General features: G+C 34.8%; 1 protein-coding gene across 3 annotated transcripts in view; it reads right to left on the bottom strand.

Moving 5' to 3' along the window:
* Positions 1-20,090, bottom strand: part of LOC143240572 (afadin- and alpha-actinin-binding protein-like) — an 86,258-nt gene that overhangs the window by 55,579 nt on the left and 10,589 nt on the right. For all 3 annotated transcript variants that reach the window (XM_076483243.1, XM_076483234.1, XM_076483249.1), the window contains exons 3-4: positions 13,678-13,817; positions 5,280-5,448 (exon numbers count right to left, since the gene is read on the bottom strand). In XM_076483243.1, coding sequence (XP_076339358.1) covers positions 5,280-5,448; positions 13,678-13,817 — 309 coding nt within the window. The remainder of the gene's footprint in view (positions 1-5,279; positions 5,449-13,677; positions 13,818-20,090) is intronic.

Genomic DNA, 20,090 nt, shown 5'->3' with positions numbered 1-20,090 from the left:
AGTCATTGGAATAGGTTCAGACTGATGAACACTGTAGCCAAAGCAACTAATTTTTAGCCACTTCTAAGGGATCTGTTCAAGCTGAAATTTCATGAACGTGAAATGCTGACCTATAACTTTTGCTTCACATACTGCTCTAAATGATTTTAGCATAACTGCAGTTGCTTTGAGGTATTTATGTAAAACAAATACTAATTATATTAAACATGTAAAGGTTTTCAAATTTAAAAAAAGCACATTTTTATTCTATAATGTATAGCAAATACAAAATGTTATATAAAAAAAAAAGCATGAATCACAATACTAGCTAGAGAAGATGCTGTCTTGAGACCCATAACAAAATTCCATTTATGAACCAAAGGGCAAGAATTCACAGCTCATAGATGTGGGAAGTTGAAAAAACTTCAACAGTTATATAAAATACATGATGAAATGAGCCAATGTAAAAGAAAAGCAGTAATGAAAAGGCAATGATGAGAGGTGGGTGAAAAGTCCAGTATTATACAGTTTATTGCTATATGCCATAAGTTAATTGTCTTGGATGATTTTGCCAAATACTAGATAAGAGATAAATAAGTTCTGTAAAGACCGATAAGAGTGCATTTTGGTAACAGTGATGGAATAGTTCACTTGTTGCTGGAAGATCCCACTAGTTAAAAGAACTTTTGGATAGAGATCTAAAATTCTTGACCAATAGGAAAAGCACTAAAAATTGTGAATATGAATCCATGTTTCTATACTAAAGTAGTAGTGGATTTAATGGTGTTTACAGTGGAACTACTAAAGGGTATCTTAGAATTGTTAATGCAGTTATACAGATTATGATCAAATGAATTTCTCATGTTACCCTAATCAATAGCTTAACTAATGTTTTCTCTCTGTTACTGGTTGAAGCATAAAACTACACAATGGGCTTTCTGTGCCCTGCTCACTATTGGTATTGAAACCTAGTTTCTAGCATTGTAAGTCTGCAGACATACCACTATGTTACTGGGAGAATTCTCTATGTTACTAAATATAATAAAAGAACATATTAACAAACATCTAGACTTTCGACATGAAGAAATCAATAACTCAGAAGTAGTGTTATCTCAAAATAACCTTGAGGGTTTCTAAGTAAATTGTTCAACAGCGTATAAATAAACAAGTTATTCAAGTTGTAATTAGTTGTTTCTGAGCAAGTTCTTTGAGCATGTGAAACTCCTCACATTGGTGGGCTTGTATGTTCATGACAGTATGGCCCAAAATCCAAATAAACTGCTTTGCAACAAGTGTAAAGTAAAATTCCTTAAATAAACCCACAGATTGACCATACACTCATTACAGCTTACTCCATTCTTGTGACTTTCTACCATTCTCTTCAAACTCAGTAAATATGATTAAGAATGACAACATTATCAGCTATTCTTGATGGACTTGTGTAGCAGCTTGTATCTGCCTGTTACTTGTTTCACAGAAAAACACATCTTCCAGAGAGTTTCAGTTTTGTAACTTGACCACTTTTGTTATTAACAGTACCAGATTCATGTATCATTTTCAGTCTTGCTGCAATTTTTCATACTGGGCATCCCTGACCAGAAACAAAAACTTTGTTTTCTACATACTTCTTATATGCTATTTAAGCCCTGGGAATCATAACTACAACACATTATTATTACTGGGTGTAGAATTACTGCCTGAATTTGTATAGGTTTCATACTGATATGGCACTTTCCAAATGATTAGATGTCCATCATTCACAATGTACACTTATCAAATTGTGACTGCATTCTGGTGCAGTTCATCTTCATATAGTGAAGGGGTTTTATTGTCATAGTATTTCCTTCACCATTTATATAATTATTTCTAGTACTGTTTGATAAAACAAATGTCAGCAAAAAAAATAATTTCACACAGCACCATGTAGATACATTTTCTGCAAAGCAACGCTACACAGATTTAGTTGAAGCACAATGGATACAGTCACTGTTGAAAAAGAGTAGATGATGAAACATGAAATCATTAAACCTTCTGAGGTTATGATCATTACAAATAGTAACTATTAGAAAGAATGGAGGCACATTGAAGTTTTATGCACTTCAGATGTATCAGTGTGGTAATGTGCACAGATGTGTTTCAGTTGCTTTGTATGGAGGAAACTCTCAATAATGGACAGATTCTGCTACTTAAGTTCAATAAATTTTGCTTCTCACAGACCATGTTAGATACCAAAAGCAGAATCAAGATTGCTTTAAGCATCGGCAAGATTTATATAAATAAGTGTTATATAACAAAATTCAGCTTCTGCAAAATGCCAGTTGCTTTTGAGCAGTTATCAATTTTTGAAGTCTACAAATGAAAGTGGTTTACTTTTCTCATCTAAAGCAGGCAAAGTTTCTAAACTATACAGTGAATAAGTACAGACTCTACATATTACTAACACAGAAGCAAGAGTAGACTGACTGAAATTTATGATGGAATTCAAATCTTTCAAAGTCTTGAGCCATTTTATAAGTACCTCATAGCCTACTTTTGTACTATAGTAGCACCACTTTTAGTGCTGAGACAAAATCTCATTTTGTACATACTGATGATCATCAGAGGTCATTCAGTCTCTTAAATATGACTTGGGTGGTATATATTAGTGTTAGCTTATCCAAGAACAAATGTTCCCTTTATCCTGGATAAAATGCCTTTAAAAGTAAGAGCATAACAAAGCTATCATAGGTACATGAAGTTGTGGAACATATTACAGTGGACATGAACTGAACACATCAGCCAAATATTGTTACTTGAAAATAAATGCTTGCCATCAAAGTATTCATCAAGCACTTTAAACACTATTTGAATGGTAAATAGTTTACTTCTAGAGTAGACTAAGTATCATTGAACTCGCTGGTGAGCTTTAAATAATTGGAAAGTATGACTACATGGATCACAACATTGTCGGAGTATAATTTCACTGTACAACACAAACATGGAAATGCTGAAGGACTTTCTTGCTGGTAAGAGATAGCTTATCATTAAATTTGTTGATATGGATGTGCCATTAACTTTCTTGCTAATGGTATTTCCATTTTCTGGAGACAAGGATAAAGGATAGTGGAGTTGCACTAGGGGTTCACAAGCCTCAAGTAATTCATATTTCAAATCAAATGTAATATCCTGACCTTTGTAGCAGCAGGAAGAGGTCACAATCTAAAAAATATATTTTCATGTCTGTTAGAGTAGACAGGGATAAAACAACCAAAGTAGTGAGGGATTGTCTCAGCTTGAAGAAACCAAATCAACAACTTATTGAGCTGATGAAATTGAAAAAAAATCACAGAGCCCCTCAAAAGTCACATGGAAACATCCTCATCAACAAAGGAGATTGAAATGACAAGGAAGGTAAGGAAAAAATAACTTTCATTCTGAACTTCCAAGAGTCCAGAACTGTTCTAGATTTGAGTTCTACTTAGTACATCCCTACACATGAATAACATGAGAGAAAAAGACTAGCCTCTCCACAGGGAAATTTCTGATCACCAAGGTAACCTGGATTTCAGGATTTGTCAAGGCCTGACACATACACATACATATCTGCCAGCTTTAAAATGGATACTTCAATTAATGCAGTATTTTAAACTTTTATTTGTATAAGCACATTTGATATGATAGATTTTTTTAAACTTGCAATTTTATTCTTTTTCTAAACATAGCTTTTGAGTAAATGTGTTATTTTTTGTCAGTGTTATGCTTGACTTATTTCTGTTAAATAACTGACACAATCAGAGGTGTCTTACCCTTTTTAATATGTTTTCCTCCTTTTCATATTTCACTACCATTATAATTTTTTTATATATATGTGAAAGCATTTAGTCAAGAGTTTCTTAATGTACATTATAGTAGTTGCTGTATGTACAGTGAAAGGTTTTGATTTGCAGCTATGGCTGCATGCACATTAAGTTTAAATTCTAGACTTTTAGAGGATTTACCTTTTGTGTAAAGGTAAATATTTAATATTTTGAGATACTAATATATTAAATGGGAATTATTTTGCAATTTGTTTTTATTTTTAAATTTTAGATGTTTAGCTAAAACCTTTGTGACAGTGTGAACATTTTTCATAATTAAGTCTTGTGCACAAGTTGTTTTCTGTTTCAGAAAAGCAAAAGTCTTTGTTATAAAGTCTTTTTTTATTTTCTATTTTATTTATTTGAATACAGTTTCCTTTATTTTTTAATCAATTACAATTTATTTTAATTCAATCCATGCTACAATTCAATAGTTTTCCATTTAATGAAGTCACCTTTATATTTCCTGTTTCCAAAAAACAAAGTGCTTATTTCAGTTCAACTTTACACCACTTTACTTTTCTTCAACTTGAACCAACCCACTACATCTATCCTGAGGATTTGGTTAAAGAAAGAAAGTTTAAAAATACAATAAGTATAAGACATTCATACCATATCAACTGTTATTTTAAAGATAACATTCCAACCACTACTATCTTGTATCTCACCAAGCCTGAGAAGTTTTGGTACTGAGCAAGATACACTGTGACTGAAATTGTACATTCGTGGTGACAAGAAACTCAACTGAAGTAAAAATATATCTCAGGATGGCAGGTATGGGTATTAACACTTTAATTAATAAAGCAGAGAACAATGTTTCAACATTCTTAGGTCATCTTCAGGTTAGCAAAGAGAGTTTGCAACTGACTGTTACCCTGCACATGTTAACTTGAAGATCACCCAAGAAGGTGAAAACGTTGTTCTCTGCTTTATTAGCAAAAGTGTTAATACCCCAACCAGCTGTCCTGAGAAATTGTACATTATTCTTTTCAGGAAACCCAAAGGGATTAGATATGTAATATTGTCTGAAAATGCAGTTAGTTTAATATTACTCTTTTATGACCAATATAATTGATTTAAGATACAATGTTGCTTGGAATTATCAATTCATTCAACACCCCTATGGTTTATATATACATATACACATTTTTTGAAATAGTGTATTTTTTAATGATAAATAATTGTTGACTCTCAAAGTTAGATTCTCACGTATAAGAGTTGACAAAATACTAGTCATAAGATGACAAATTATTTTAATGTCCACACTGCATGTAGATAATTGTATATTATATACAAACACTTCTGGTGTTCAGAATCTCCCTTATAATTCACATGTATATTAAAATGAACTATACTGTAAGACAAAGGGGTGTCAAAGCATATTTTTAGTTTTCCAAATACCAGTTTCAAGACATGTAATACATAAAATAAAACAAACATGTCTAATAAAAAAAAGAACCTTACTTCATCTCTTTCAGCCTTCAGTTTGATCTGCAAATCTTTATTCTTCATTAATAACTGCCTCTCTTTTTCCTGGTAAAAAGAAACAGTTCTTTTATTCTGCTCCAACTCTTCTTTGAGGCAGTTATGGGACTTATGAACTTGATCTAGGTCACTTGATGTTCTCAAATGTCTGGTATTGGAAAATGGAATTACACATTACTAAACAACTTAGTTACTTACTTAACTAATTCTTTGAGAAATCCAAATTTGCATGAAACTTTCAAAGAATATTGTAAGCTCTAAGAATTCCTTTATAGCTGTACACATCTAACATTTACTAAGATGCAATTAACATAATCTATCTAATGGCTCTTATCCTTTATAATAATCCAATTACTTTCTGTTGGAGCAATGACAAATACATTGGCTCATAACACATTCCAAGCTCCATTCCTATTTATTTTGCACTATTGATTTTTGTGCAAAACACTTTTAATCTTGTGCATCTTTAAAAGTGATATTTCAATTTGTTTCTTAGTATCATAAACAAACATACACCAGTCATGCCTAGTTGCCACAAACTCAATTTCAAATGCCAACCTTGGCATGAATGGATTAACGAGATTCCCACTGTCCCTATCTACTTTCTAGCGAAACCACATCCAAGGGAACGGGCTTTGAGAAATGGGAGATACTAAGTATATGACACTGTTACTATTATATGAATAATACATTGTAATATAATAACAATTATATTACAATGTATCAATCTGTTTCTTAGTATCATAAACAAACATACACCAGTCATGCCTAGTTGCCAAAACTCAATTTCCAATTCACAAGAAGCAGTCTTCTAGATTTTTTTTCAAATACTAATGTAATTCAAAAGAAATATTTAACATTTCTCAAATAATTGCAATGAACCAAACTGTTTATGAATACTGAACAATACTTCACATTGTACATTCCACATACTTTAATGGTTAACTATGAGATGGCAATATAACCTTAACAGGCAATCAAATGAGTGCATCACAAGGCATTTTTTAAATTGAAAATGTGTTTCCAATAATTATTTACCTTCTCTCATACAACAGTTATTACTCAACTGTTAGGGTTTCACTTACCCATATAAGAACTGGTCTGATTTTTTCACACTTTATTCCTCCCACTTACCTGCTCTTGGCAAAATCTGTCTTGTAACACTCTACACCTACATCAGTGCAGAGCGTATCCTTGTACTGTATATAAGCACTTCCTTCAGATAATATTATCACTTTTCTGAGATTGATCAAATTCTCAATCTTTAACACTAACTATTAATGAGGAAGAAAGACAGGATAGTGTTAGTGGAGGTAAGTATTATTAGAAATATATTTTTGATTTAATAAAATGTTAACTTACAAAACATACTTACTTCCTCTCACATAGATCATGGGCATACCAAAAGAAAGAGGATTAGGGAGAATTTCACTACAACCAGAAAAGTTATGATCCTAACTCAGAGCTTAAATCGTGCACTGAGGGTGGAATTTGACGTGATCCATCACCACTGGGCAGGCCTCAACCTTGTGGCCAAGGTCTCATTGCTCAGGGTTGGAATAATACCAGCCTGGCCCTTAAATCCCACAATGGTGGCAAGCATATTCGAACTGCAATATATATATATTTATATAAAGTGATGCAATTCAATCCACCTGAATTACAATGAGAAGGTAAATAACACCAAAGTGGGCAAAGCCTCTCCTCAACCTGAAGAAACCCAAAAGGCAAACACTAAACTTGACATGATGGGATTCTGTATGCTGTACTTAACCTGAAGAAGCAGAATTCAACCAGTCTGTTATTATGAACACTTATCCTCACTCTTTAACCATGTGGACAAGGTAAATTTCACTTGCCTCCCAGAATTATGTGGAGGACAGGAATTAAACTGTGCCCAACCAAGAATTCAGGATGGGACTACTCATTCACAATTATGAGGAGATTATAAACCTTCTTCCATGAACAATGTACTGAACCAATACTGATAACAAATGAAATACCATGTTTAATTTAACCAGACAGATGAGCATCAAATCTGATCTAGTATTACAAGTAGGCTCCTGTGTAGGCTGTTGCAACTTCTAGGGAAAAAGCATCCAGGGTCATGGGTAGAAAGGTTCCCAACTTTGGCCTCTTCCCCCAAAATGGAGAAAAGTTACTGGAACATTTTAAAGAAATAACCTCTTCTATTGCCCCAGTGACTGGAAACCAGGAATGATAAGGACTCCTTAGTGGTCCACTAGTAGAATACCAGGGGAGGGGGAATATGAACAATAAGGAGTTCTGAATAATAACGCTCTGGAAACAGTGGAATAGGTGAACATTGCTCCATAAATCTTTAAAAGGAAACTGATTTTTATTAAATGTAGCAATCAGCAGGGATGGGTAGGGTTCCCTTATGCTTTACTCACAATAATCCATGATTGGTGGTCCAGTAATATCACCTGGTCTGCCTCGAGATGATGTTATGGAACATTTTATTTCTACAGAGCCTGTTACAACCTAGATAAGGTATATTGTGTTTGTGGTTACTAGTGTGGATTTGATTTGATAAAAGCACACTTGATTGTGACATTTACCACAGAGTAAGATCCTGTGACAAAGAGGTAAGGGACCCTGAAAAAGAAAAAAGGGACAAGATTAGAAATGAAAGTACTCACTCCTCTTTATAATCCAGTAGATGTGATTAATATAGCCATAGGGGGTAGCTAATACCTCTCAGAGTAAAATGCTAACAGATCATGCAAATAAAGTGAGACTAAAGTATTGAAGGAGGTCTGCATACCTGTCCACACAATGTCCTCTGACAGGCAATTCAATTGGACCACTAAGGAGATAACAATGTGATGAATCTGATGAGATGTGACTTGCAGAAGCCTCTTCACAAGCCCAGAATAAGCAATATGGATCAATTTTAATACTCACTTCATTCTGGGAAACTGAAGGATCACAATGACTAAAAAGCCCTTGTCTAGCACCTCATAAAGCTTTCATGTAGGCAGCAACACTAAGGCCCTTAATGGGCATAACAAATAATCAGGATCTGATTGGTTATAGAGGTGAGAAATAGCAGTCAGATCAATTAGTGAAAATAATTTATTATCTCCTCTAGCTGCTAGTGTATTGGATAAGAACCTGTCTTGATATAGAAGGACATAGGTAGTATGGTAAAGCATCTTGTGCATGTGCAGTGCAAACAACTCTGACCAGCAACATTTAGAGGCCAGAAACAACAACAAAATAAATTTTAAGGATAAGGTGACATATGGTACATGAAGCTAAGGGCTCAAAGAGATGTTGAGAAAGAGCATGTAATATCTCTTTTACATACCATTCAGGTAATTGAAATGGTCATTTTGGAAGAAGAACCCAAAATAACTTGAAGAGACCAGAGTACCAGGAATTCAAAGTTGCATTTCTTTTAATACTTGGAGGTAGCCAATAATGCTGTTTTAAATAGAGTGATTGCAGAAGATATGAAACCCCTCTCAAAGAGCCAGACCAAAAAATGAACTATAGTCAGCATGTCTGGACAAAGTGGATTCAACCTCCTCACAATACATCAGTGTCAATATGTGTGCCATTTCTGTTGATGAAGACCATTGTAGGACAATGCAGTGACTGAGAAAGGAACATGGCACTCTTAGAAATTAAACCCCAATATCATGTAAAGGACTACGTCTCCATGTATAAAGCTTGAGCATCAAGATGTTGAATTATGACTGCCTTAGAAGAGAGAATCAAAAAGAAAGTAGAAGAGGTGGGTACTCCTGAAGGTACCATTAAAGTGGAAACCAGGATTGAGCCAGCCAATCCAGTGCTACCAACAGAATGTACTTGAATAGAGGCAGAACTATGACCCTCTGTAGAAGCTAAGGAAAATCAAGAAGTCAATGATGAAAGAAATGAATGCAGATTAGCAACATGTACCCTTGGCTCCAAAGTCTCTAGAATGTCCACAAAATCAATATTCAGAGAAGGGTGACCTAATGTAACTTAGAGAGTGTGGCAACAGGTAGATGAATGCCCTCCAATATGCATTTCTATCCAAGAACTGCCCACAACATACCAACTAACAGACTAGGGAAAGTGCAGAAGTTATCAATCAAACCAAGATGAATGATAAAACAGTCCCAATTCATAATCAAATTGAAGTGGTGAGCACTGAGAGGCTTAGAAAAGAGAGGTATAAAGATAATAAATACCTCAGCACTGTAGTTAAGATGAGACAAATCCTAGAAAATTGTGATTTATTCAAATTGACTACAGATTCTGTTCAAGAACCATAATATCAAGGGATGGAGAGAGAACTAAGTACTAACCCTGAGACCATTCTGCTATCTAGGAAGGCAGAAGAACAGTGGAAAGATCTAAAAAAAAATCACACAACTGATTTACCAACTGAAGAAAAGGACTTGCACACAGCTGATCCAAACTGGCCTCATAAGAAGCCAACATAATAAAAGAAGGTGCTGTAAAAGCAAATATAAATTCTCTCCACAGCATCCAGGATCACCACAAGTGCAGTTCACTCAGAGCCTCTCAAAGAAACACCACCAGACCAAATGTATATCTCATCTCATTAAGGACATAGCTGCTCAAAGACAGTCTCAACCCCCTCTGCAATTCTGGAGTAATGCTAGATGTCAGAGGTAAAACAGGAAAGACTTGATTTGCTTCCATACCTGATGCATCAATTTGGGAATTCTTGCTGAATACCAGCTTGCAAACAATTTTTTTTTTTTTTTTTTTTATGTACCAAAATAAAGTAGGTTTTATGAAGAACATTTAAAGTATGTCCAATGGATGTACTACAGAGAAACTATTTACAGAATGCTTTGTCAAAAAAAAGTGACTTGTATACAGTACCAGGATAGAAAGGCACACTGATGTAGGTGGAGAATGTTTTGAGACAGATATTGCTAAAGACAATTAAAGTAGGGAACAAAAGACTGGAGCATGTAAGAAAAAATCAGACAAATACTTAGAGGGGGCAAAGGTGAAGAAACTTTAACAGTCATGTAATAACTGTAGTGTGAATGGACAAATATGTTTTGTAAACAAAAATTCAATACAAGTGAATGTGAACTATAGTATAGAGATCTACAAATGATTCTTTACATATTCAAGCCACACTTATCCATAAAGACTCCTTTCAGCATGCATATACAGATGTAATAATTGCCAGTTCAGCCTATTTTATGTATAGTAATATCATGAAATCTCCATTCAGTATGTATATTTTATCCCACAAAACAAAAAAAAACATTCTTGAAAAAACTTTTAGATAAAACGTTATGCACAATTTTATTCATATTATAATTTTCAAACAAAGAACTATATTTATGCATAGCAATATTAAGTGGAGCTTCCATTCATGAATACATTATATGACATTTGGAAAATCAGAACTAGTTTTAAAAACAAATTTGAATTTGTATATACCTGTATGAGAAATATGTTTACAACAGCAATTAGTGCTACTGGAAAACTATTGTGTATATTAAATATTTACTTGTTAAAAGTTTCAAAGTAAACCTTTTCTATGTTTATAGTAGAAGATTTAAATGTAGCCTTACGTATACATAAAAAATTCATAACATCCAAATAACTACCAATGTCTAAACAAATTTACCATAAATGTATAACAAAGAGCAAAAACAATTTATCAAACAACATTCAACAACTTAATCTATAACAGAGATACTTAACTAATATAACATCTAGAACTGGGTGATTAGTGGTATTTGCAAATGAATTAACAGCAAACCATTCACTATCATACTTACCAGACAAGAGAGAAAAATCACTACCACTGTATATAGAAAGCCCACACACACATACAAATACCGACACTTCCAGTCTTATCATCCAATCTTAATAAAATGTTGCATCATCTAATGTCCAAACAAGAGAGCAGAAAACATTTGCAACAAGATATCCAAGCTAATCACACAGACCAACCATATTTGTAATAAAGATCAAAGAGTACTTTAAGCAAAATGGTAACACTTCCTGCTTCATCAAAAACTCGCTGAATAAAACTACAACAGAAAGAAAAATAAGAAAAATACCACCACTACAACCATTTACCTCCCATATTTGGAAAGTTTTAGTGAAAAATCAAACACAAAGCCAATAAGTTCAACACAGATTGTCATTGAAACTCCTACAATACATTAAAATCCATTAAAACATACAGTAACCAACCAATGAAGGACACAAGAATCACATTTATAAAACTCTGTGTTCCTGCAACAAAACATACATTGGAGAAATAGGAAGAAGACTCACAACAAGAACATAAAGACAGTACAAGACTCATGAAAACCCTACACTGCAGAACACACCATATATACTGGGAAGAAACTAGAATCATCTACTCTACACACAAATTTTGGAAGACAAGAGAAAATTAAAGAATCCTTTTCCATTAACATAATAAAACCTTCGTGTAAAAGAGATTTCAGAACAAAGCTGAGTAGCCTCTGGCTACCATTCGATGAATTTACAGTAAGTCTCCCCATCAATCAGAAACAGGGATAATCCAAGTAATCATAACACACTCTCCACAATCCACCAAAATACTATAAAGATTGAGGACACCATACACATACCAACCTGAAGACAAATGGCATAAATCTTTTAAAATGTTGTCCTCCATACGTGTGCTTCTACAATAAAGCAGCTGCTGTCCATTCAATTAAATTTCAGCCAATATTATAATTATATTTGTAATAAGACATTAGAATTAGGCCTATTTCATATACATACATATTTGTTTCCTAAACATCACACTCTTTATCTACTCCCTTAGAAATTTTAAAGGATTAAAAATATAGTATTCCTATCCTACTGTATTTGCCACATTCACTGTTGATGATGTGTTTTCCTTGAACTAGAGTTCTTTCAGCCGGCTGTGATACAACAAACATAGAAGTGACTGAAATATTACTTAAACTATTTTTTATAATAATGACAATTGCTAGGGAGTTAATGCCTTTTGGAAGCTGGCAAAGCATGACTATAATTACACTATTCATTTATATATATTTAAACAATACATTCTTTATGTTGACCCTTTGGATTTTTCAAGGATTAGAAAAGTGTTCACGTGTATGAATCTTTGAAACTCAGAAATTTTGTTAGAGTATGTAAAAAGCCAATGCATGAGAATTCAAGTGGCAATGATTAACCAATGTTCTATTATTGTAGTACTTTAGAAGTAATTATTGACTGAAATCTTAACTGTACTGCTACAGACTCCAAATGTGTTGATTTCCGAAAACTTAAAAAAAAAAAAAAGATTTAAGGGTGATTAAAAACTCAAGCAAATAAAAACACTGACATAAAATTTTTCTGATATGAAATATTAGCGTAAGAAAACGACTTTTGGTTTTAATAATTTTTGGAAAAGAATGGAGAGTGTTCAAACTCCCTCTCACCTGTACCAACTTATATGTTAAACAATATAGTAATTAAATCCTCAAGAAATGGATGGAGTAGATTTGGCTACTCCCACACATCTATGTCTGATTAGACAACATTAAAATAATTTCTAAAAACAACAGGGGGGTCCAGACTACCTTAAACTCTCCTACTCAATGTGATTGTGGCTGACAGGCAATTGATAATATCAATTACATTATCCAACTCCAGTATTACTGTAAGACTGAGAAAAATGCTGACAGTAATTTAAGTTTGCAACACTAAACTGTTAAACACCAAAGGAGTACATACTTATTAAAAGTGGGTTTATGTTGTTACTTTAGTGAAATAATTACAAGTATAAAATATAAACCTGGCTAGAAAAATAAGTTTAAAATGTCTGCTAATAGGTTTCAAACTAGATTAGATGTAGCAAGTAAAGGATGTGCCAATGAAATTAACAGCAGAAATGACACTGAGATCAAAAATAATTTTACTAAATCACAAAAATGGTAACTTAATGTAAAAAAAAGTTTTAAATAGTCTACTGAGGAGTCAATTTATCAGAAACCACTTGTCAAAATTAAGCTTTGCAAGGATGTTTATGAGAAAAATTAGCCTCAGCTTTAAAATAATGTTCACAAAAAACAAAATAGAATCCTCTTGAAAATAAGCTATACAGATAACATTTGGAATACTAAAAATAACATATCTTAAGACAGAAGTTTCCAGTAAAGTAAATCAAGTAGAGAATTTGAGACTTTTAATCCTCAGGAAAGGTTCCAGAAAGGCAAAAATAAAAGGCTTAAAAGAAACAAATTAATTTATGCTTGTCATAATATAAAAATTTGATGATAAAGATAAAGGTGTAGAGCAAGATATGAAGACACTTTAAGAAAGCAAAATTTTCAGAGAAAAGTTTAAACTAAAAAATTACCCATCTTACCTATACTCCAGATCATCCCTTAGTTTTATATTTTGCTTGTTCAACTGAAGGAGATCATAAGTAGCATTAACGAGCTGAATGATGTCAAACTTCGAAGATCCATTGATTTTTATAGTTGGGAATCCAATATTAGAAAGTTCCTGTAAATACATGACTATAATTAAAGTATTCATTATAGAGACTTAAGGAGTAAAAAAAATGTTAAACATTTAAGTAACTATCCTGAGAAAAAAACCTAAGTGAGAAAGAAATGAATGGTGAGTGAAAGTCATATATATAAATATAGTTTGTAATAATTAAAAATTAGTTACATTTACATGATAAAGCTAAAGCAGATTTATCTTTTTCATATGCACACACGTACTTAAGTTTCCAGAGCTTTTAATGCGCAGTTAGCGTAGTTGCTTGGAACCATAAAAAAAAAAAAAGTTGATTTGGTTGGCATTTTATTGTGCAAAGCAAGTGGGCTATCTGTGTCAAATGTCTGTTAAAAAGTTAAAAGTAAAGTAAAATTATTAAAATTCACAAAAAGGAATCAAGGTAAAACAAAAAGTTTAATTTTTGAATTAACAACGTAAACAGCATTAAATCCAATTTTTATATCTTGTTTACAGCAGTGAGAGAGAAACTACAGTAATACTAGTTTTAAAGGACTTTCTGAGGCATAATTTAAACTATCATAACTCACCAGGATAACTAATGGATAAGTTAAAACAACATTGTTAGTCACCTGAAGTTGGCCTTTCCAATCCTGGTTGAGTTATTTGATGTCACAGCCATTTTCAGAAAGTAAAGTAATAGAAGTTTTAAAAGATTTTCTGTAGTATAATTTTAATTATTACAACTCGCCAGGATGATTAACGGGTTAGTTCAAACATCAGTGTTAGTCACCTGAAGTTGGCCTTTCCAGTCTTGGTTTAGAGTTTGTTTTTTTTCAGCATTAACGTCATTTTCTAACTTCATATCAAACTAGGAATCATATTAAAAAACAAGATCTAATTTATCAATTAAAAACTTAGTGTTAAAACAGTCAATGGCCTTTAAAAAACTAAAAGCATTTGTAAAGTGCATGGTGTCACCATTATCGATGGCACTGTCCAATGTTATGGATAAACTTTGGGACAAAACATGTGATTATTGAGAGTCATTACGAAGGCAAGACAGTAAAACGTGGCTTATTATGACCTAACTGTCACACAGATAACACATTAGTGCATCAGTCCCAAATAAAAGAAAACAATGAGTTAAAAAACTGTGACTAATGTGTAGCCTAGTTAGGACAACTTCCTCTTTCTGATCCTTACTAAAACAAAATAGCCATAGTCCAATAAATTGTTTTATTTGGAAAAGCTTGTTTTCATGTTGCTCACTCCAAATCGACTGCCAACTAGCACGTAGCTGAGCCTTGAATACAGGACTATAGTCTATGTAGGGAATAGGCACAGCAGTGATAGTGCCAGAGTAGACTTAGCTATGGTGTCAGCAAGCTCTTTCCCATGAATACCAACATGACAGGAATCTAGAGGAACAGGATAGAAGTAGATGTTAAAGAGAAATGGGCCAGTCAGTTTTGAATATTGGTGAGAACTGACATGAAGCAATTCCAGGGGTAACAGAGAGCTAAGTGAATCAGTATAAATAGTATAGTTTGTATACTGCATAGCTTCTATGTGATCCAGGATAAGAGATGTGGAGTGCAATTCGGCAGAGAACACAGAAACTCTAGACGAGATTCTGCATGCAACAACCAAACCATGGCAAACAATAGCAGAGCCCATAGAGTCATCTGATTTTGAACCATCTGTATAAATGGGAATGGAAGGATGGTTCAAAAGATGTTCAGCAAATAGAAAGCAAAGGCAATACTTCCAATCAGGAGTATCTACCTTCTTCAGATGACTCAAAGAAAGATCGCATTTGGGGATAGTAATTAGCCATGGTGGGATGGGCTGATCTGTGGATTCTGCTGTGTCATCCAAAGATAGACTCAATTCATCCAAATGCACCTGGATACAAAGGCTAAATGGAACAATGACAGACCATCTATTATGAAAAAGTGTGGCCCACTGAGGAAGGTAAACACAATTCCATGTGAAATGCTGTGGTAAGGATCGAAGTTTTGAAGCACACATTAAAGACAACTGCAAACAACGAAATGTATAGAGAGGGTTCATGGGACTCCATGTACAAACTTTGGACTGGAGAAGTGTGGAAGGCCCCTGTGCAGAGCTGAAGCCCCTGAGGGTGAACAGGGTCCAACATTTTCAAGACTGAAGTCCTGGTAGAGCCATAGACCAGAGACCCATAGTCTAGTTTTGATCAAATAAGAACATGATAGATTTTTAGCATAGAACATCAATCTGCTCCCCAAGTGGTGGAAGGAAGGACATGGAGGATGTTCAGTGCCCTTTTACAGTTGACACATAGCTGCTTGATGTCTGGAATAAAGATCAGCTTATGATCAAAGATAAGCCCAAGAACTTTGCCTCAGGGACCACAACTTCACCAATATGGAGTTCAGGATTATAGTGAACACCTGATCAATGGCAAAAGTGCATGCAAACAGTTTTGGAGAGAGAAAGATTGAAACTGTTTGCTGTGGTCCAATTCAGTAAATGATTAAGGGCAGTCTGTAGCTGCTGCTCAATATACCTCATATTTGGTGACTGACAAGAGATGTGGAAGTAGTTGAGAAAGTGACAGTTTGCAACTATAGAGGGTAGTTATCCACTGATGGTATTAATTTTCATAATGAAAAGTGTGACATTCAAAACACAGCCCTGAGAGACTAAGTCCCTGTGGGAAAGTGCCAAACCCACGTGGACCTGGAATTGTCTATTCATTAAAAATTGTTTAATAAAAATCAGTAAATTGATTGCAACCCATATGAGTGGAAATCTCTCAAGATACCATACCACCACGTTGTATCACAAGCTTTCTCAAGGTCACAAAATACAGAAACAAGATTCTGTCACTTGAGAAAAGCTTCTCTGACTGATGTTTCAAGTCGAATCAGGTGGCTCATGGTGGAACGCTGTCTTTGGAACCCACACTGAGTGGGTGAGAGGAGGTTGTTTGATTTGAAGAACCAAACAAGACGAGCATTAACCATCCTCTCTAAGATCTTACAGAGAAGCTTGTCAAAGCAAGTGTATGGTAGTTCAAAGGAATCTTGAGGTCCTTTAAAGGTTTAGGAAAAGGGAGTAGAATAGCATGGCACCAAGCACTGGGAAAAACATTCTCCTGCCAGATCCATTTAAAAACAACCAGAATAACTGCAGAATAGGCAGGAGAGAGATGGTGTAACATCTTGTAATGAATATCATCAGGTCCAACTGATGTACTGTCAAACCTATGAAGAGCAAGTGTAAGTTCCACCAGTGTAAGGGGGCAATTATAGTCATAGAGACAATCAACCCAAAAGGAAAGAGGTGATTGTTCTGCCCATGTTTTAATGGCTAAGAAGATGAGTGATGAAGCAGAAATGCTAGATGTTTGACAACAGCTTTTGCCAAGAGTATTGACAATGCTCTAGGCACCAACAACATCCTGGCCATTAGTATACAAGATCAAAACAGGAGCAGAAGTTATCTGGCCACTAACCTTTTGAATTTTGTCCTATATCACTTTTGAACTAGTGGAAGAAATGCTAGAGGTGTATTTAATCCAAGATTCCTTCCAGCTTTGACGTCTGACCTGCCAAGCACGTGCAGGAGCCTGCTGAAATACAATGGGGTTTAGAAATGTGGGATACCATTTGTAGGTATCTCAAGCTGGGTTTTAAGGTTTTCTTGTCATGTGGCAGGCAGGGTTCCACCAGGACAAGGATACTGTGGGAAATTTGTCAAGGTTTCAGGAATACATGGAGCAGCTACCTGGACAATACAGTCAGTTACTGCTGCCACACAGTCATCTATCAATAGCTTACACACAATGGCAGGATCAAGTTCCATTGGAGGCACATGGGTCGGATGGCATTGGTCATGGCCAGTCTCTTTCAAAATGATAGGAAAGTGACCACTGCCCCGTGGATTACTGTCGACTCTCCAAGAAAAGTAAGTGAAAAGTGAAGGGGAACACATTGAAAAATTTATAGCAGTAAAAGACAGACTAGGTGCATGAAAATAAGTATAAGAACCAGTACTGAAGACAGACAGGTTGTGTTCCAAGAGCATATCCTCTATAGCATGACCCCTCCAATTAATAGTAGTACCATCCCACAGGGGATTATGCCCATTCAAATTCCCCAATAGTAAAAGGGGGGGGGGATGATAACTGGTCAATAAGGGTATAAAGGTCTGACTGACTATAGGTCACTTCAGGAGTCAGGTAGAGAGAACAAATAGTGATGGTATGACCCTAGGAAACATGGATGGCTACAACTTCCAAGGGTGTATCAAGTGACAAAGACAGGATGGGCACATGCTGATCAACCAGTAATGCCACCCCACCATGCACTAGTCCATCACATGACCTGTCATTTCCATACAAGGAAAATTTCCAAAGGGTGATAGAGTGGTAAAGGCAGAGATGGAATTAGACATAGATGCATCAACTTTTTTAATTATGGATGACACAAGATTAAGATGTTTTGCAAACAACTCTGCAATAGTGAAATGGAGTGCAACAGCAGGTGCTCAAGAGGAAGTTTGGGACAATGATTTCCAAGCCTCTGGATAGGTGATATTATTAACGGTCTTTAAGTATTGCACCTCTTTCTCAACCCATTTAGGGCAAGAAACAGAATGAGAGGGTTGCAGGCCACTACAATTAACACAGTGTGTTTCCAGATTGCACTTGTAACCATTGTGGTCTTTACCAGCACACATCAAAGAAAAATGACATGATGTTATTGAGTAACCAAAACGCTGACACTGGAAAGATCTGAGAAAGTTAAGAATGTAAAGCCATACCTTGCAGTCAGATAACCTGCTTTGACTGTGGCAGGAGGACGTGGTGATGTAAACATTAATATCAGAACATTGGTAGGGTCCATAATTCCGTCTTTATGAGTGAAGATTTGGAGCACTGCAGTAACACCTTGGCTGTAGAAACTAGTGAGAATTTCTGACTCGGGAATGTTCTTTAAATCCCTCTCAACTATAACTTTTCAAGAAGTATATCTCCAATGGCCTTTGATTTCAAGAGAAGTTTGGTATGTTGTGGTCAAGATATTTCCATAGAACATATTCTTTACTGACTTTGGGGATCCAGCAAGTCCCTCTAATCCCTTCTGAATGAAAAATTGAGACATCTACCCCAAGGATTTTTCAAATAAGGAATGGATAACCAGAAATTGAGGTGCAGAATTTACCTGTAATATTGACTGTACAACAGGGTCATCCATGCGTGGTTGTTTTCCAATGATCTGTTTTTTTTCTATTTCTTCATTTTTATTTATTTTATCAGAAAGAGGGGTATCCATAATAAAAAAGCTACATTTCAGTCAACACTGACCACACCCACCATGAAGCTCTACAAGGGGAAGCACTACAGTGCCAAACAAAAACACTGCAGCAACTCCAGGTTTTCATGAGCACTACTCACTGAAACACCAACATCAGACAATGTCCACAACACCTGTTAGGAGCATCCAACATTGGTACTTGGTTGTCCCAAGCCTAAGTGGACCAGCCAATTGACCCTAGGAGGACTACTCCAAGACTGCCATCTACAGGAATTCAAGGGCCAATGTGGTGTGTTAAGGTTGGACCCCTCAACCATCAGGATCCTCTCCTCCCTTTGACAGTTCTGTTCTTTCAGTTTACCTCCTCTGGGAGGTCCCCTCACCATGTACAGGAATCCACACAGAGGGGAAAAAATGTGAAGATTACTTTCCTGTATTTTAGCTAATTTTTCTTGAATGTTAATTTCTCTATACCTGGAAGTTACAATAAGAGCAGTGTTTGTTTGTTTGGAATTATGCACAAAGCTACACAATGGGCTATTTGTGCTCTGCCTACCAAGGGTGTCAAAACCCAGTTTCTAGTGGTGCGAGTCTGCAAAATGTGTGTGAGTGTGTGTGTCATAATGTGTTTAAGTTTATAATGATAGACTGTTTACATTTATTAAAAGAATTATCAAAAACATCTGTGACAATACTTGCTAACAGAAGTTTGTTTATTTCCAAATGGTACAAATAATTTTTTGTAAACAAAGTTAGAATTAAAAATTAAATTTTACACAAATTTTCACAAAATTAACCATTTTATTTGTGAACTTAAAACCTATTTGTTATTAAATAAGACCAAAGTCTGTTTCTAGTAACATTATATATCTTTTTGTGCTCAGTTACATTAAAACTAATTTTTGAAGACAACCTAGAATCAAAATTGTTTTACAGATGTTAAATTTCCAGGAACATGTATGTATGCATATATTTATTTAGTCTGAGATGACAATACTGATTTCAC

This window comes from Tachypleus tridentatus, chromosome 2 (genome assembly GCF_004210375.1).
Source record: "Tachypleus tridentatus isolate NWPU-2018 chromosome 2, ASM421037v1, whole genome shotgun sequence".
Classification (NCBI taxonomy): domain Eukaryota; kingdom Metazoa; phylum Arthropoda; class Merostomata; order Xiphosura; family Limulidae; genus Tachypleus; species Tachypleus tridentatus.
This window is presented reverse-complemented; position numbering and strand designations above follow the sequence as displayed.